At 36.8% G+C, this 20,450-nt stretch overlaps 1 protein-coding gene across 10 annotated transcripts in view; it reads right to left on the bottom strand.

Moving 5' to 3' along the window:
• Positions 1-20,450, bottom strand: part of LOC137298984 (tensin-3-like) — a 230,683-nt gene that overhangs the window by 134,665 nt on the left and 75,568 nt on the right. For all 10 annotated transcript variants that reach the window (XM_067831414.1, XM_067831422.1, XM_067831425.1 and 7 more), the window contains exons 2-3: positions 17,060-17,171; positions 8,265-8,302 (exon numbers count right to left, since the gene is read on the bottom strand). In XM_067831414.1, coding sequence (XP_067687515.1) covers positions 8,265-8,302; positions 17,060-17,171 — 150 coding nt within the window. The remainder of the gene's footprint in view (positions 1-8,264; positions 8,303-17,059; positions 17,172-20,450) is intronic.

Raw genomic sequence — 20,450 nt, 5'->3', positions numbered from 1 at the left:
TTTAATTAATTGGAATTAGCACCAACTATCAGTTCTGTACGAAATGAAGCATTCTTGCCACAGCTTGTGATACATGTAATTATCACACCTGATACGATAGAATCATCTGTTTCTGACCCTCTAAGGACTGAACAGAAAGTGACTTTTCTGGCTTTCAAAGTCAAATCCTAATGAACCATTTACCTGCCTGCATGTTGGGCATCTTTCAACGCCAGGAATAGGGTTTAATTTTACTTGGCTCTGGAGCTTCACAACCAATTTTTCAACGTTTTTGTAAACAACCTGTGCATCCTATCAGGAAGCGTGATAGTTTGTTAATGCAATGTATAAATAGTTGGCCTGAGAAGGATGATTCCCTCATGTAAGACAGTTAGCAGGGAGATAGCACCATCATTCAAGCTTGCTAGTGTACTTTGGTACTTACTATCAAATCTTTTTCCTGAGGTAAACGGGATGTAAAGTAAATAGAGCGAATAACTTACTGATATAAAGAATCTTCAACCAATAAAGTCATGTTCCTTCAACAAATACTCACATTGAATCTACAACCAGTAAATGTGTACTGCATCATCACGAGCTTGAGTTACTCAATACAAGCAATCTTCAACCAATTAACATGTCTAGCATCATTCAGGGATTTACAGGACGCAAATTACCTATAAAAATTGACATCGGATACTACGAAATGGATATGCATGTCCACAGGGACGCAGATAAAGTCCAAATACTTATTTTCTTTTAAAATGTTGATCAACTAACAATATGTTATCCCTGAGTCTGCTACAAACTGGGTTATGGTATCATTTGCAGTTTAATTACTGTGATGATCATGATACACAATACAATAACAGTAACTGAATTCCAACAATTGTATTACATTGAATCAATAATAATGTTTAAGTGTCTGGGACCTGGATTTTGTAGTCCAGCCCCCTTGAAAATTAAGAGGGTGATTTGCAGGGACCCTGAAATTCAGGACTCAAGGCAAATCCCTGATCATTCTATGACTGAAGGAGGCAAATAAACAGAATCCACAACTGCTAAAGATGTGTACCATCAACTGGAACTGAGGAAAGTGGCATAAGGCAGATTGTTACTGCTCTAAAGATATCCAGGAAGAGTTCCCAAATATGTCAGCAAAGCTATAAAGTCTACTGATATTGTACAGATCAGACATTTTATTGGAATTTCTTGATCATTCAGTGTATGACCAGGGTTTGGCCCCTGTGTTCCTGGCAATTATTGCCATATCCTGGCAGGGTATCACATAATCTACGCAACCACTACATAAAATCACTTAATAGAGGGGCATCCTACTGTTCTAATTCAAAAATAACGACAGTCCACACATTTGGTTTTACAATCACTGATGGACTGCAACAGTTCCACGATACATTTATACAGATGTTTACATAAGGATAAAAACAACATATTTTCAGGTGTTACTGAACATGTCACAAACAACATATTTTCAGGTGTAAAATATCAAACGTCTGATATATATATATAAAGCTTCACAATGTCTCAGATTTACTAAGTAAATTTCTTGTGAAAGTATCATCTTCATAAGTCAATATATTCTAATGATTATTAGTCTAGCTATTGGCCTTGATGTGTGATCGCAGCAGGTCTATCTCAAGCTGCAGCACACAGGAAGTGCCAATCTGCGAGTCTAGCACGAATGTGTCAAACACCTACAAATGTGAGCATAAATCTGACTGGGTATACATCTGACGATAAATGTTTGCAATGAGGACACACTCAAGCACTCCTCCGACTTGTGCATCACTCACAAGGAATGGCCCACTACATCTTGGGAGATATTTCGGGCCAGACTAATTATACAATGACACACTGCTAGTATGGTTTCCAATTCAGGCAAAATATAGTTCATCATGCCACTAACTTGTGGCAGATTTTCTGAAACTGATATAGACCTGACCACCTAACCAAAGCTGTGTTCTGTTGATTTCAACCGCCCAATTAATTCATTCAGCCTAACTTTATGCCCATCTTCGTCCATTTATTATCACGATCTCATAAAGTGATGTGAAGTTAAGTAGAAAACCTTGTTTCCAATTTTACTTGAAATTCAAAATATCTCAGCATCACATTCTCTTGGCATTTGTTTCAAGTTTGAAAACACTGACACTAACAGTATTTCTTTTAAACCAAATTATTTAATCCTGCATTCAACCATTCATTTATCTAAAAATGTATTTATTTATCAATTTATCAAATCATTATACATATTTTCACATGTTATTGACAAGTAATGGTATGACAAATATAGGTATATTACAACTAGTTATTTATTCATAAACATAACTTAATAGGAATAAGATTTACATTAAGGATAATGGTGTATGTTAGAAATCCACTGCTGAGTTTGGAATTATTATCTTCTGTTTACACAAGTAACAGGTGGTTCTGATAACGTATACAGAGACCAGCTCCTACAATGGATGCTAATAACATCAGCACTATTACTGTTTGTGACTTAATGTACTGCCAGGAACAAATCAATTCTGCTGTATTTTTAACTGTTACCAAACCAAATATGTGAATACTTTTCAAAACAAGGAATGATTTGGGCCTGTTGTCAAAAGTATCAGTTTTGTGCATTGAAATCTTCAATTAACATTTTTGAACAATTGTCATGATATGTCTTCAAAGCAGAACTAATAAAAATTTTCAGGCTCCCGTTTTCTGCCCTGTTAAGAACTGGTATTGATAATGAATATTTATATATTTAAGAGGCGTAGCCATTACCAATGTACATAATATTCCTGATGCTCAAAATAACTTGACAATCTGGAATTCATTAATGTCATTCCTGTCTTGAAAAACAAAGATTGAAATAAAACACAGAAATTCCATAAATACCTTTCAAAAGAAATACTGACTACCTGAAAGCACCTGAATCAGGAATCAGGAAGACAGTAAAACAAATAACCGAAGAATCCATTTTTGGGTGACCATATCAAAGGCAGTCATGTACACAAGAACTGTAATAAACATATCAGTATATAAATGGATCTCGCATTCATCATCCTCAGATGGGAACATAAATAGATAATATTTTGCAGCTTCCTAAGTGGCATGAAACCTATAATGACATTTCTTTAATCATTGCTTGTGTCGTACATAAACACTGTGGTATGTCTGAGGTCAGCAACGGAAGTGGTGGATGTATATTTATACACTAAGGACATACTACCCACCTGTTAGCACATGCCTTAGTGTACTAGATCCACCTACTTGCAGTCTCCATTTGGTGTTCTCGGTGAGTAATTAAAAATACCAGTTAAAGTTAGGTGTATGCTTGGCCCCAATTCAGTCAGTTATGTTTCATGAAACCACAACTCAACTTTACTGAAACAGGAATTTATTTTTGCCTTTTCCCTTACAGCTGTGCATCTGTTTGCATCAGTGCCTCCAGGAACAGGCATGTAAGTGGGTTTCTCCAGCAGTAGGTAATGGATTACTGAAACTTTGATCAGGAGAAGAGGCTGCTCTCCCACATCGTAAACCTGTTTTGCTGTGCCTTCTCATCTTGCCAACATTTATCAAGATCATCACATTATACAAGAAGTTCAACTGGCATAAAGAGCCTTGAAGAAGACAGTCATAGGTGTGGAGGAATGCCATGTGGAAATTAATAGTGCTATTTACCAGATTTCATTTACAGCCATATATCAATTGTTAATTTAATATTAGAGAAAAGGTATATTTAATACAGATACACAATGTTGTGTAACTCTGTAAGTCCAGTAAAATGCTGATAGACTGAAGACCATAGTATGGGATTTCATTTTGTTTGTTGCTTTAAGCCACATTCTGCAGCAATCCAGCTATATAGTTGTGGTCTGTAAATAATAAACTCTGGACCAGATAATCCTGTGATCAGGAGCATGAACATTAATCTGCAGAGTTGGGATATGATAAAATGAGTCAACCAAGTCAGAGAGCCTGACCACCCAATCACATTTGTCACCTCTTATGACAAGCATCAGTTGCTGAAGACCAACTCTAAATCTAAACCAAATCTTGATTGGTCAGTCTAGGATTTGATGACCCAGATGACCATGTAATATAACCATTGAAGGTCAGAACTTTGCCAAGCAGGATGTGCCACTTCAGCTGCAAGATTTCCAAAGATTTCCATCGTTTGCCAGCTCTTGTTTGGAGAGTGACTACAAAAGTGAGCAACATCTCACTCGAACCCATGCAAGAAACATTTAACTTGGAATTCACTAATGTTAATCAGAGTGAGTGAGTGAGTAAGTGAGTGAGTGAGTGAGTGAGTGAGTGAGTGAGTGAGTGAGTTTGATTTTATGTCACACTCAGTAAGATTCAAGCTATATGGCGGCAGTCTGTAAATAATCATGTCTGGACCAAACAATCCAGTGGTCAACTGCATGAGCATCGATCTGTGCAACTGGGAACTGACGACGAGTATCAACCAAGTCAGGGAATCTGACCACATGATCCCGTTAGTTGCCCCTTACAACAAGCATAGTCGACTTTTATGGTTAGCATGGGTTACTGAAGGCCTATCCTACCACGGGACCTTCACAGGTCAATGTTCACAATAAGTGTAACCCAGATGACTATAATTATAGCTGAAGGGGTCGTTGTTGCCACAGGTACTACAGATACATATCCCATGTCCATTTCTACGCACAGAACCATGCCCTAAACAAAGTTGAAATAAAGAAACATACCCAGTACTTTAAACGTCAGTTTGCATCATGAAATATTCATTACCGTATATGTCATTTCTTGTGTAATGAAATCAAATGCATCTAGTATAATATGAGGACAGTTCCGATTCAGAAATTGGTACAATGTGGAATGGTCTCATCCTAGGCTATGTTTCTGTATTCTGATTTTAGCTAGGGTATGCCTCTGTGGTATCCGTGCTGACAACAACCCCCTACAGCTTAGTTATCAGAGACATCTGTCAGGAAAAAATATTTTGAAAGATCAAACCAAATAACACTGCTCAACAACAACCTTAAATAACCTTGGACAAGTTCTGAAAATACAACAACATGATACATAGTCATTTCTAGTATTACTGTCCCTCGATTCTGTAAGATGGTGTCATACAACACTCAATACATGTGAATTTTTCTCCTGTGAATGTTATGAAGGCTGTCGGCTGGCCTCCAACAACATTACAGAAGTCTGTCAAGTATTTGATGGTGTTTATTTCCAGTGATAGATTGCAGCAGGAGACATGGACTAATAGTGCCTGACCAGCATATTGACTCTCCACTCCACGACTGTCATGGGCAGTCTCCAGGAATTAGGGTCATATCCTACCAGGCTGCTGCCAGCAGGACATGATTCAAACAGCAACATGGCTGCTTTCTTCTTGGTGGACTACAACTGTATAGACTGAATTGCAATCAGAAATTGTCGTTCTTGTAAATGGATTTGTTTTGTTTTCAGTACTTCATGATTGTTGTCAATATTGCATCTACAACAGATGTGTGATCAATGAACTTCCACATAAGTCACATATTAGTTTCACTTTGAAGAGTGAAAATCTAGAAAGAAATGGATTTACCATTTTTGAACATTAAAATATTAACAAGCACATCTTTGGGTTAGGTTCTGTCTCTGTATTAAGCTATAATGTACATGCTGGTACTGATTAGTGAAATATTACTCAGTTTGATGGAAGTCATCTTTGTCCCTTATGTAAAACTGAAATTTCCTTGTCATTTGCATGTAGCATGTTTGGTTGGTGAGCCAAGTCATTCCTTCTACCTGCCCCACCAGTAGCTGTGGCCTAAACATGTCATACCCTCCTTCTACCTTCTACCTGCCCTATCAGTAGCTGTGGTCTAAACATGTCATACCCTTCTTCCACCTTCTACAAGCCCTATCAGTAGCTGTGGCCTAAAGATGTCATACCCTCCTTCTACCCTTCTACCTGCCCTATCAGTAGCTGTGGTCTAAACATGTCATACCCTTCTTCCACCTTCTACCTGCCCCATCACTAGCTGTGGCCTAAAGATGTTATTATCTCAACAACTTTGAAGGCAATTCAATGCATGATTTAATACTTCCCCTCAAATTCTAAAGTCTTCTATCACAATAAAGTCCCTAATGTGGGTGTTCATCTCCCTGCCTGATGCTGCAGTCATACTCCCCCTCACTATTCCATCATCTCCTGTCAGACACAACAGCATCTTCTATGCAACATACACCGCCTGGAAGCAGGTAGATTAGATTGCTATTGATTATGGTGCTTCTAGCCATTATATCAGACAAATTTGGTGCTTCTGTTTCAATCTGCCTCAACTACATCATTATTAGTGGAAGTATCTGACAGGTAATCGGGGGCAATTATCTCATACCTCGCCATTTACGACACTCACAACAAGTAGATCTGTTAGCAGCAACAAAACCCCTGCTCTATCATGGTACAGGTATTAAAACAACTATCAGGCAATTACGCTGCATTTTGGTGACTTTTGTCCGTAACTTCAAATTTTGAAATGATGAAGTTCCAACTCTTTCATTTTGTTCAATCCAAGCAATTAAAATATATACATTTTTACAATGGGCCCCTTGGTTGAGTTTGGGATAATGATGTGAGAATTCTTTTGACGCAACTTTTATCTATTCAATGAGCCCACTGCTCATTATGGGCCTGAAAATTTACACTGTAGTGAACATCATACCGTCATATCTTGACCGCCGCAATAAAGCTGGAATATTGCTGAGTGCGGTGTAAAGATGAACTCACTCACTCACCATCTTGACAGGTCTCACATCAGATGATGATTATGAATATCATGCCTTACATGTACAAGTTTTCAAGAATAGGACAGAATATTCATAACCTACAGTTCATCATTCCAGAAGGTCAGTTATTGAGGTAGTAACTGCAAGAAACTTTCATGACTACAGTATGTCTGATTTTGTGCATGTGCACATTAACAACAAAAAAAAGGAACTTTGGGGCAATGTTCTCTAGTCCTACATATATGTTGCATATAATTATATTTTTATGCTGATATATACTACCAATATATGACAAGAATATGTCATCATTCTATACAAATGATGTAGAAGCAGCATGATATTTCTTCAAATATCTTTGGCGTGGGCAACTTCGAGGATTAATGCTATGCTAAGATTTTGTCAGCAGTTCTTTCCCTTTGTCATGTAAAGATCCTGAAGCTGGGTTTGCATCCTTGATTTACAGTGACTATGACCACATTTCTGTCAGCATTGGGGATCATTTGAAACCTGGTTCACATATCTCAACATACTTGCCTTCTACATCAAGTTTATGTCACAAATTAAACCCATCTTAATCACATGTCTTCATGTATAAATGTTGGTACTTTGTCTTAAATGCACTGCTGGTATTTTGATACTTGTGATACTTTTGATACATTTGATACTTGTGAATCAGTTATTCCTTAGTGTATGAACAATGCAACAGCATCTTTCTTAGGCTCAAGTTAATTTGAACAGTAACAAAAGTTACCCACTGATTTGACAATTGAATGTCAGACAAAATCATCTTGCTGGGTTTTTAATGGCATCCCACCAAATTAATTCACTTTTGTTGAAATAAATTTGCAACTGAGCTAACCCATGTTTATCAGAAATTGTATGTCAATCACTGCCTTTAGAGTCTTCAGTTAACAATGAATCATGGCAGGGAAACACTAATGAACTGTGAAATCTTCCAGTGCAAATCACCAGTTTTGTTACTATGTTTCACAGAGAAAGATATTCTTCCTGCACTAATTACGGATGTTCGTCTCCAGTGAAATGGATGCTTCAGCGAAATAATCAAGTATAATCAGAGTCACTGAGAGCAAAAGGAAGCCGTAAATATTGTTTATTTTGATTAATTTTTATGGGAGAAAAGGGAAACTGGTGCTTTATAAGCATCTGTCGTTCATCTGAAAATGTTTTTAGTCATTACTGTGCAAAATGGCTTCGTGCTTCAACTTTTCACATCACATTTTTCAGCATTTTCTCCATACCTGATATTACCTCAGGTGTCAGAGTTACTATGGTTACAGACAAATCAGAACTTGAACCTATGTATTAGTTGTCCTGATTATACACAAAATATTTAATTTGTTTGAAATATCAGAAATAGTCATGATTTGACACAAGAGGTTTCAAGAGTTTGAAATCCATTAAAACTGTTGACATTTTCAGGAAGCATTCCAACATAAGATCATCTGGCTGAAAGAGTGTGTAAGAGAAGTAGTACCTACCTGTGGCTCACATTTCCTGTGACAAATATAGCGACACACTGGAAAAGAAAACAGAACAATTTTACACACAAGAATTAATTTAATTTAATGGATAATGACATCGGGTTTCATCAGTTCAGGTTTATAGGCCTATAATGGAGGCTGAAGCTGTATGTAAATATGTCTTAGGGACATGAGAAAGTGGAAAATTTTACCAACTAGATCCATCCTGAGACCCTTGTCTTTCATTTTCATGTAATACAGCAATGGACAACTGGATCAAAATCTTGATTAGCCATTGCTCGGGATAAAAATTCACTAATGTATCACATGCTTCATTTTTCAGATACATATATGGTCCCCAGGAAGTTGAGATTGAAAATATGATGTGCCATTGTGATGGACATACAATGATCGAGTGAAAACAAAGTGCCATTGAGCAGTTGAACTGGTGAACTGGATATAAGCACAATACAAATGTCTAGCATACATAAATGACATACTGAGAACAAATTTTACAGTACACAAACGTTCTGGAAGAAGAAGAAGCTTATCTGTAGTCATGGAATCATGCACAAGAGCATATACATCATTGTCCAATTGTTTCATAGAGTTATTGAAACTGATATTGGAAGTGTTCAGTAATATTATGGTGTGAGATATGAGAGACTATTCCACACTGCATCCAAGCATGGAAGCCAGATGTACAGCCTGATAAGCAGACACCACTGCATAAGTTCATACAGTGTTGGGTTTATGCAGGAATCAGATGAAAGAAGATTAGAAAGTCTTGGACAACACTGCCATGTTCAATCTGTCCATACAAAATTACCACAGAGATATCTGCTAACATATCTGCTGTACAGTTAATTCAAATAATTATGAGATTCCAACTTCCACTGCTTTTACCAGTTCTGAGGTTGTTTGATTAGCAAATACTGGTATTTGCTTTTAAATGGCAACAATAAGCTATTAGAGTGAGGAATGAGTGAGTGACTTAAGTTATATTCCAGCTATATGGCTGCAGTCAGAGTGAGGAATGAGTTTCAAGAAGCTCCCAACAGTCAGTAATACCACCCTGAGACGGCAATGGTGAGGAAAGAGTCTGATGCAGGTCAGAACCAAGATTTACAGAATCCTGTCTTGTCAAAGGCATGTAACTTTTCAAACCAAATTGCGGCAACATAAGCCATCTTAATAGAATGATATTGTTTAAACTGTTTCATCAGAAGCTCATGTTTTATCCTTAATGTAAAAACACATGTACAAGATCCCTTGGCCTTGCTAAATCGCCTGTGGTGAGGATCCTATCAATATCATTTAACACTGATTGACTTAACCACACACTGTATTAACCTGGGATCAGAATAATAATGTCTTTATCCCTACTGTAACTTAACCCTGCCAGACACTGTACAAGCTCACCTGCCCATTACAAATACCCACAGGGAGATCTCATCATAATGCAGATCAATACCTCACCTCACTTGGACACCAGGTCCAAGTCACCTGAGGATAACAATCTGACAAGGTCATTTAGGTCTGACAGGTGTTATAATCCAGCAGGTGAGAATAATGTACTGTGAGGATCCACACAACAGTAGTGTTCAGTTCAACATATAGTCATTAGTAAGGAAACACATTAGCCGGAGCCACAGGGTCAAGTGAATTGGATTTGCACTCATTAAAGGCTATACCTGATGCCAGTGGTCAGATCCGGCTGACAGACCATAACATTCTCGCAAGACACTTGTGCAGGGGCATCACAAAATAATTGACATTCTTAGGAGTTTCCTCTTCCATTAAACAGAAAATTGATCAATTAAGTCTTTTCAAGATTGAGAGTAATGATTCTGATGAGAGTTAACTCCCTTCTAAATCTATATTATTCGTCTGAATACATGCACAACACAAAATATATTTGAAATGCATACAAAAAATGAAGGAATCAAAACCGTGAAGTATATTAAACATATACTGATATGCATATTTGTGTGTAGTTTAGGTCATTAACAATCGTATCACACAATTTGAGACAGACTTGTTCAATGTTGTTTTCATATTGTATCACCTTTAAGATGACCTTTGAAGATCTGGTTAGAAATGATCTTCAGTAACCCATGCTTGTAAGAGGTCAGACTCGGTGACCTGATTAACTATGTCATCATATCCAAACTGCATATGCCGATGCTCATGCTGTTGATCACTGGATTGTCTGACCCAGACTTGAATATTTACAAATTGCCATATAGTGCTATGTAAAATTACTCACTCATGTGTAAGATGTATATGATAAATTTATGTTAATGCTTTGGTTGCTGTGTATTTTGTCGTTGTACAGAGCAGGGGTGTTGAAGAAATGAGGGGACCATATAACCACACATGAAAACAGATCTTAATTGTTTCAGAAACTTGGTATTTGCACCACTAAACTTGCTATTGACATTTCATGACTGAAATCTTATTTAAAGAAAACCAAATTGAAGTTAAAGTTATAAGTTCAGTTAAAATGAAACCTTAATTCAGATAAATGCTCACATTTACGGTCTTACAGAGATTTTGAAATCATCAGTTTATGCTTCATATCCATGCAGTGTATTCATTTAAATAATCTAATGTTTTATACATTGTACATTAGCATACATGTATTTCCAAGGGTTGCAGTTGATTCCTACTGCAATATGGCAGGCACTCATACTACAAGTCTCTTTACCTTGCCACCCACTAGATTCGTTGTTTACCTGCGTTTACATGAGTGGGCGCTGAGCACCTGGTCAGTTCATTACCTTGGACAATGCATGCTACCATGACGACCTAATTACTGTCCAGGTAGAGTGACCTTGTTTTATCAGGAACCATGATTTATTCATGACCCTGTAAGTCATGATGGGATATGGACAATTTCTATCATATAGAAACAAGGATTAATGCTGGTTTGACAAGAACTATTTGATGTTAGAAGTGATAATGGAAATATACAAATACAACTGCTATATTTATACCCTGATACCTATTTTGTGTCACTGTTGTTGATAGGTTGGTTTAACAAGGAGCTTTTTGATGCTTTAGGTGGTCTTGAAAACAAATAAACAAATACATACATGACATTTATAAATATATTCATATGTTTGTGTTAGTTGACACTGTACAGTTTGATATTTGCAATTATATCAGAAAACAAATGCTTTCATATATAAAGAGAAACAACCAGATTCATGTTGTCACAAACAAATGTTTAATTATTTATTCGTGTGTATTTGTGTGCATGCTTACCCCAATCTGTGCATACATGCACATGTGCATGTATTAATGGTTTTGATTGGCAAGATTTATCAGTTCCATTTTTTTCAGTCCACACACATTATCTCTTCAAAATTACACACTGACATACAGTATGGTGAAGATGTAGTTAAGTTATGACAGAGTGATCTCCCTTGAACATCCCTCTCACTGATCGCTCCAAGAGAGGAAATGACTGTTAAAATACACTTCCATGACAAAACGAAAATGATATTGACACTGACATAAAGTTAAAGAATATCACACTGGACTTTTGAAACAACAAATTTATTACAGTTCAATTTCCAGTTGTCACACTACCAAATTCAGTAGATGCTATCATTCATTTCATTTCCAGGATGGCCTTGCTTCCTATTTTAAAGTTAATCCCAAAACACCATATAACAGATTAAATTAATTGTTTCAATCTTTTTAATTTTTCAAGGTGTTGACTGAAATTATTATGCTTCACACAAACATTATGAAATCATACAAGTCAAACTCCATCTCACCTGACTTGATTTGTTGAGAAAAACTGAGAGTAACTGGGTGATTTCTTACAACGAAAGAACACACTGACCAAAGTAAAAACATAAACCTGTGCACATAAACGTTTGGAAACAATCTGTATCCAATTCTTTTCCAAATTCAAATATTTAAGTCACAACAATAACAGAACCATTATAACATTTATTCACAACACATTCTATGAATATTGTCCTGGGCTAAGGACATGTTGAAGTACTCTAACATCTAAAATGAGCATTTTTATCTTGGATGGTAAACTTTTAAAATCACACCTGGCATTCTAGCAGAATCTTTTGTGGGTGAAGCTGAAAAATATCCCCCGGTAAAAACAGTTACTATTATAGGTCAACCCATGTGAGCCAAGGTGAGGCTTTTGTTATTTCATCTAGAGTGTTCAAAAACCAAAGGAGTACAAATTATTCTCTCTTTTAAGTTTATTCTCAGTTCTTATCAGTCCAGTGTCTAGGAAAATTAACTGTAGACAGACTTGAACGGAACTGTCAGTTTGATAGGCTTGAGAGTTCTTTCTTTATTCTGAATATTAATCTGAATTTAAAAAACTGTCTTGAATACAGGACACAGGGAATAATGATGCTGAGCCGTCAATTATATACTTGCTAATCTAATTATGTTGCATGAAGTGATGTAACAATTCATGTCTCATTATCACCTGTTTTTCTCACCTCCATCTCCCACCTGGGACTTGTAGCCATGCAGTGGACCACTTTCATCTGTGTGTGCTTCCATCAACAACACATGTAATCATTCTACTTCATTACAACATTTTCAAGAATTAATTTCCAATGTGTATTTTTAACCAATGATTAATTCTCATCATGGTGCCATTAAATGTCCAAACAAAAACTGGATATGCAATTAAATAAATGGAATAAATCAATTAACATTTCACCTGAAGTATTTTTCCCAATCATATCAAAGAAAGATGCAAAGGACATCAGATTCAGAAACAAAGGACTGTTTTAGGTCATCATTTGCCCCAATTTAATGACAAATATTCTCATTATGAACCATGATAAGTGGAGTCTCTCCCATGTAGTTGTACACACTTGATGTCCTCGTTCTTTTTTTATGTTTAGAAGCTGCTATGAAAGATATAATTTAATGTAACATATGTTATACTTGGGATTACGGTTTCTTAGCAAAGTAATTTCAAACTTTTGTTGGGTGGAATCCCATTCAGGATTCGATTCACTCCCTCCGAGTCAGGCACCTAATGGCTTGTATCAGCCACCTAACCTGCCCAGCCACTGCAGCTTTCACTTTAACTTAATAAGAAATGATTATCATGACTCAATAATTTTCTGAAAAAACTTTATAGCGTATATGTTCCTGACACTGTTGGAAGCCATGGAGTAAGAACTACATGATACCAAATACATTAAACCATAACTGCAACAACAGTTGAACACATTTTATACACATCACATCATAACGTTTCTGTAATAAATACTAAGTAATTGCTGATTGATTTTAGGTATATATTCCCCAGCAAATACAGTTGTTGTTTTTTTTAAATTGCTCAGTTCAACCATAAAACATTTGTTATTCACGCACATGAGCACCTCTCTGCAGGACAAGCATAACGCAGTAATTTTTACGACAAAGCAGATGGACAGCTTCCCATTATAATACCATCCCATGTGACCTACTTGTCTTGTCAACATCGAGATTCAATTTTCATTCAGTATGGGTCCTGTCACCTGTCATAAAAAATCTAATACATTTCTGTGACCCTACTTTACCTCCAGCATGGAAGTCCTATGAAGCCGCTTCATTAATTCCAAAATTTTATTATCAGATCTCAGTTATTCCTCATCATGTTGAGTTGACTTAATCCAAATTAGATTTTTTATGATCATGAAGTAGTTCACACAACCACGCTGGCCTACTTTGGAGTCCAGTCAATAAACTTGAAGATTATTCTGTGGAGACTCAGGACATGTGCTGGGTAATCATGTCATACAATGTATGGTGAACTGCCCCCTGGGGCATTCAGTCACCAGAAAAATTGACACCCGCCAATTTATGAAATGACCATATTTCTTTTTGTATCGCCAATATGTTATAACTAGGTTTGTTTTTTATTAAAGCCTTTATGTATTCTTCCAAATGAATCCCTTTAGTTTCTACATTTCTATATTTTTGTAGAACTCATCTTTTCTGATTGATCAAACTGTTAATTCAAAAACTGTTCTTTATCATTTGCTCAAAGCGAAATGTTGTAGTAACATCACTTTGATACAATGTCCAAGGCATTAATTCACTTTACAAATCAGCACTGTTGCCCCTCAAAGTAATCCAATCACTTTGCAGATGCACAAAAATAAATTGGTTGATTGTCAGAAATGATCTATTTACACATGTCAGAAATTAAAAGTAATCAACAAAATCGTAAATCACAAAATTATAATGTGAGATGAAATGGGCGAGCACTCTTGTCAACTATAAATGTCACCAACAACTGATGACCGACAGCCATGCGCCCACCCCGACAGATGACCAATGGATGCTCTCCCTGCTTCAGTGCTCTGCAAATATTCCATCACTTGGAATGAATGGGGACATTGCATGCTGGTAGTTGGGAACCACTATCAGTGATGGGCTGGGTGGGAATGAGCCAGTGACTGTTATGGCGACACAGCTCATGTAGTAACAGAGAAATGAACATCAGTCCTTGAAAGGTGGATATATTCCTGTCACTGACACTTTCACAGGGTGACCAACAGTATGTTATACATAGTACAGGGCTGGTAGTAGTTTCTACATTATTTCTATAATGTATAGTATTCTGAATGAATATAACAACCCCGAACAATGTCCTTGTTATAATGAATTTCTTTTGAAAATCTGAAAATTGTAAAAATGGTATTTTTCAAATGTATGCTTGAAAACTGAATTACTGTTCTCGTGCTAAAATAATTACTATTGTGTTGGCATGGATGTTTTGTTGAGTAAAAGACAAAGGTTTCAGCTTGTTATGTAAAGTCAAGATTCATTAAAAACAATTATAGAAATGCTGTAACTTCTCCATCAGTTTTTCAAAACATGATTCCAAATTATTAACAATAATTATTATTATTATTTGCATCCATTAATCATCCCCTGCATGACCTGAACAAACTACGGTATGATTTTTTTTACAAATTAGACCATTGTAAATGTCATCATGTCAATCTTGGATTACCCGATAAAGAAATCAGCAGTCATCAACGTCCTCCCAACCATTTTCTAATCTGTTTTGGCCCCTGAAAATTCCTTTTGTTCCTCCGGCATGGATAATTTAACATTCATAAACTCACTCTCCATGTTTCTGCAAATATTTCGGAACAGAGGTGTAATTACATTAAGATAATTAGTGGGCAACTTCACAATTACATCATTGAATTACAGGGTTAGAGGTTAGCTGGGTCAGAGTTGGAGAGTAACTGTCTGATGACTTAGGCTGATAATCCATCTGTCACTGACTTCCACTCATCTTAATTGTGTGGTATAACAGATAACCACTGCCCTTATACACATCAAGATTTCATCAACAATATTGCTCAAAACTGTAATGGAGTTCCACGTTTGATTAAACATTTTATGAGGACCATTTTTAAGCACCCCTAAAGCGGGATATTTCTTGTAGTGTTTTTTGCCTCCTGAGAACAATACCTTGATTGTTGGATATAGGCCTATTTTTTTGGCATGTGTTTATTGTATTGTGTGTTGCTACTGTGTAGCTGAAATCTGAGGCAACAATATCTCACAAAACTTCTTAAAATATTGTTGTTTTTTCTCCAGCTAAAATATCAGTTTCATCTGGTTGAAATAGAGTGATATCTAGCATGTGAGCTTGACACACAATCAATAGTCATCAGGTATCAAGTTTGGTCTTAAGGTTTCCTGGAAATCAGAAAAGGATAAAGATATAAAGTTGTGTAACATACATCACATGGGTGGGGTTTTTTTTTTGCATGGAGCTGTATGAATATGAGTTCCAGCAATGTAATGTGCTTCATCTAGATTACTAACCGACACAATCATGGTAAATTACTGCCAATGTTAAGAGTGCTCTTTACATTTTTCAGGTATTGTATCTTACATGAGCAGCAGTTAAATCATGATGTGTGGAATGGAAATAAAAGGCAGGTGGTTATAAAAGTTATCAAACAGTTCCATAAAACAGCTTAAAGACCCTTTGAATGCAATTTCTAAATAGTGAGTGAGTGAGTTCATTTTTTTCACCCCACTCAGCAATATTCTAGCTATATGGCAGCAGTCTGTAAATAATCAAATCTGGACCAGAGAATCCAGTGATCAACAGCATGACCATCAATATGCAACTGGGAACTGATGACATGTGTCAACCAAGTCAGCATGCCTGACCACCCGATCCCATTACTTGGTTCTTATAACAAGCAGAGTCTCTTTTGTGGCAAATGTGGGTAGCTGAAGACCCATTCTACCCCCAACCTTCATGGGTTAATGTTGATCATAATTGTAACCCAGATGACCTTACTTATAGCTCAAGGGGTTGCTGTTGTCACAAGCAAGCACTACAAGTTGGATTTGTATGTTTGTTGTCTAACAATGCAATACTGCAGCTATATAATGGAGACTTGTAAATAATTGAGTCTGCACCAGACAATCCAGTGATCAGCATCATGAACTACATAAAAAGGATAAGATGATACTTCATAACCACATCAGTGAGTCATAATCCCATAATCACATAATCCCACCAATCATAGGCTGCTGAAGACTAATTGTAACGTGGAACTTCATGGGTTGCACCCATATGGAGTTATCTCCCTGTCTATAATATCCATTACACAAGTCATTGTGTTCACTTGTTTTACGAGACACCTCTTATATGTATATGAAATATGGAAATAGAAAAGTGTTCTTGCAGTGTCCAACATTGATTCACTGTTTACCTCATCACTTTCAATACTTCAGTATAACACAATTGAGATCAAGACTGTTAATACAGTGTCATCACTGACCTTGACAGGCTGACCCCTGATTACAGACGGGCTGCTTACACACATAGCATGTGTGAGGACGACGAAAGGCGTAGAGCTTGAACTGATGCCGCAGAACCTTGGGTTCTTCTGGCTGAAAACACAAAACATAACATTTAGATGACCATTGTACCACATTTAATGATTCAACAAATAGTGGTATTCTGGCAGACAGAGCACCTGTGGTAAAGAAAAGACCAATAACACCTCATGCATGTTTCCGCTGATTACAGACACGTTCCATCTCAACTGATGGCAAAAACAGATCATGCTGTGTAAATCATTAGCAACCCTCAATCTGCATGGATTTCCTCTGTTTTAAAATGATTTATGATCACACAGGCCCTTGACTCAAATGAGCCAAATTGTCATGGTGCACTGAAGTAAACAGAACCATGTATTTTTTATGATTTCATTCTTCAGAAACCAAACATTAACTGGAGCAACCTTGTTACACAAAAGACCTTGGTATAAAGTGTGATACCATACCAATTTTTGGTGTTTTCAGCCAGCTTATGGCCATAACATATTGCTACAAGACGACACCAGACCAATCTATGTGCCAAGTTTGGTGAAGAAATATTGCAAGGTTTTGCAGTTCCCCTCAGGAAAACAGCACACCCATCAAATTCAGTCAAAGTCAAACTTGTTGCCATGGAAATGCAAAAACATATTTTAATAAAAAAACTACCAAAGGCACCAGAAGAGCACCAGACCAATCTATGTGCCAAATTTGAGGAAGAAATATTGACAGATTTTACAGTTCTGCTCTGGAAAAGTGCACACTGACCAAGTTGAGTGAAAGTCGAACTTGTTGCCATGGAATGCAAAAAGTATTTTATTCAAAATTCCAAAACTACCAATTGGCACCAGTACACCACCAGATCTATCCATGTGCCAAGTTTGGAGAAGAAATAGTGAATGGTTTTGGAGTTCCACTCCAGAAAAGAAATGTGCATGGACATACGAATGTACTGACAGAGTGCATTTTAATATCCCCAGCAAAATGTATTTTGTGGGGTTAACAAGAGGTATACACCTCACACATTCTGAAGCCAGAACAATACACTGATTTACTGAGCATGTGGTTACACGGGTGTAATATCCAAGAATGTCAAGCACATATTTTACAGAAATAAATGAAATATCACTGCTTGAAATAAAGAAACTATCATGTGTGCAACAATATTTTAGTTTTGGTCACATGTCTCTCAGCTTGGGAAGAATATATTCAAGATATTGTCAGAGACAAAAGAAATTGTCCACCCATTGCATTGTTTAATTTCTCTGGCTAAATCAACATTTCACACTGCCTATGACTATAAACTTGGAAAATGCCTGCTACATTGTTGGCAGTGGTCATCAAAGCAAGTTGTCTATATTTGGGTCATTTGCTGCACTGCTAGAACTCAAACACACACAAACTGGACCCATTGGTCAATAAAGTCAACATCCATTACTGCTTCTGTTGACCTCCCTCTGGAACTTATTGTACCACTTCAAGGACTTGCCTTAAATGCTGTTCATACACTAGGAATGCATCTTGAGCCCAATTAGATGGGATACAGCCTCTGCAGGTAAACAGAATTCAGAAGATTTGTCAGAAACATCAAACCAGAACCCATCAAACATATCCACATTACATTTTCTGGCATTAGAGAGGAATCTATTAGTCTGCTTCACAGTCCCTGAACCACATTACTTCGCCTACTGCCAAGTCCTTTCTGCAGTGCCAAAGCCTTAAATGAAGCAAGATTTCGTCAAGTTCAGGTGAATCTCTGGTCTCCCTAGGCCTCCTTTTCAATTAAAATAGGTTTGTCAAAATTATTTATATTCAGAAACTAAGTCTTAGTCTAGGCATCCATATACTTCCCTTCAATTTCATTTAGTATAATTTTGAGTATGTTTGATACACTCAGTTCTGAATCTTATGAACTTTATGATTATTGTGTCTATTTTCTGGATTCTTTTGGGATGTTTGGGGCACTGTTTCCTTGCAAATGTTTTAAAGTTTCGGGTTTCAGCTGGTTTTATATTCTGCAGTTTCCCTGACACTGTGTCACACAATGTATTATCAACACACTGTAAACAAAGTGGACATGATTTATTTTCAATACATGTATGTTGACAAATGTGAGACTTGGTCATGTGTTACTCGTAATTACTGCAACGTTCTGTTGGAAACAAAAAAAAGTTTCCCTATTTTCACCAAAATATGGCTATTAAGCATTAATTTCATGATACAAGTTGGTTACAATATATGGAACTGTTTGAAGAGTATTCAAGCAAGGAGACAGTCAGTTATACAACACTCAGCATAATCCAACATTTTTCCCCACGTCAGTCCTGGCTAACTGATTTTCATAAGTTGCATCCAAGACAAGACTAGACAAGACTTGACTTTATTGTCCTGGCGGAAATTCTATTTGTATCAAAAGCCGCCTCAAAATGAATATATACAAAATTCACAAAAGTATACAGTCAGTAATTACATGCACAAGATGAATGCTGATGAGTCCATACATTTAACCACATAGACTAAGAGGATGAGTGGTAGTTGATGAAAATGCATGCCTGATGAATATTCATCATGATTACTTTTATCATTGTTTGATTCATCTGAATTTAATAAATAATCACTTATGTGCTCCTCTCTAACAAACTCACTAGACACTTATCATATGTTCATGACACTTGTGTTATTGTCAGTGTTTTAGTTGAACTCAATAATTATGTTCTTTTCCACTAATTCTCATCCTAAAGTCACTGTGTATGTTCCGTGAATGGTAGTTGTGACAATCACATCAGTAATGGAAGTTTGAAGTTATCCCCACAAGAGAAAGGAAACACATCTAATCATACTGGCTTCACACCTTCCTGTGTCATGAGGTACATACTAATGTCTGTTTTCTCCCCATGGCTTCATGCATCAGCCAGAAGTCTCTATGGACATACCATCAAATAATTTGTGTTGAAGAAGATCAGTCTCTCTATGAACTGCCATGGAAGTGGTCTCAGAGCATCAGTGCCATCAGAGATGACCTTGCAGATACTCTGAGCCGCCCCAGCAGCTGCCGACCCTACTGAGGTCACACATCTCATCTGCTGTATTTAAGAATGAAGCAGTTAGATCCTGATGATGAAGAAAGTTAAGAAACGGCTGATAATGGTGTGGGTGAACCACAGGTGTAGCACCAACACCATTCTCCATTATCCAGTGTATTTATCTCCATTCCATAGTAATAAACACCCGAGACTCTTCATGGTTTTACCTTTCACACTATGTCTCCTTGCAACTGATCAAAAGACCATTTCTGGACGTAAGGTACAGATCCCCTTTCAAAACAAGATTAACAATTCAATCAACATTTTT

Source organism: Haliotis asinina, chromosome 10, assembly GCF_037392515.1.
Source record: "Haliotis asinina isolate JCU_RB_2024 chromosome 10, JCU_Hal_asi_v2, whole genome shotgun sequence".
Taxonomy (NCBI): Eukaryota; Metazoa; Mollusca; class Gastropoda; order Lepetellida; family Haliotidae; genus Haliotis; species Haliotis asinina.
Note: the sequence above shows the minus strand (reverse complement) of the source record. Positions and strands in the feature narration are given on the sequence as shown.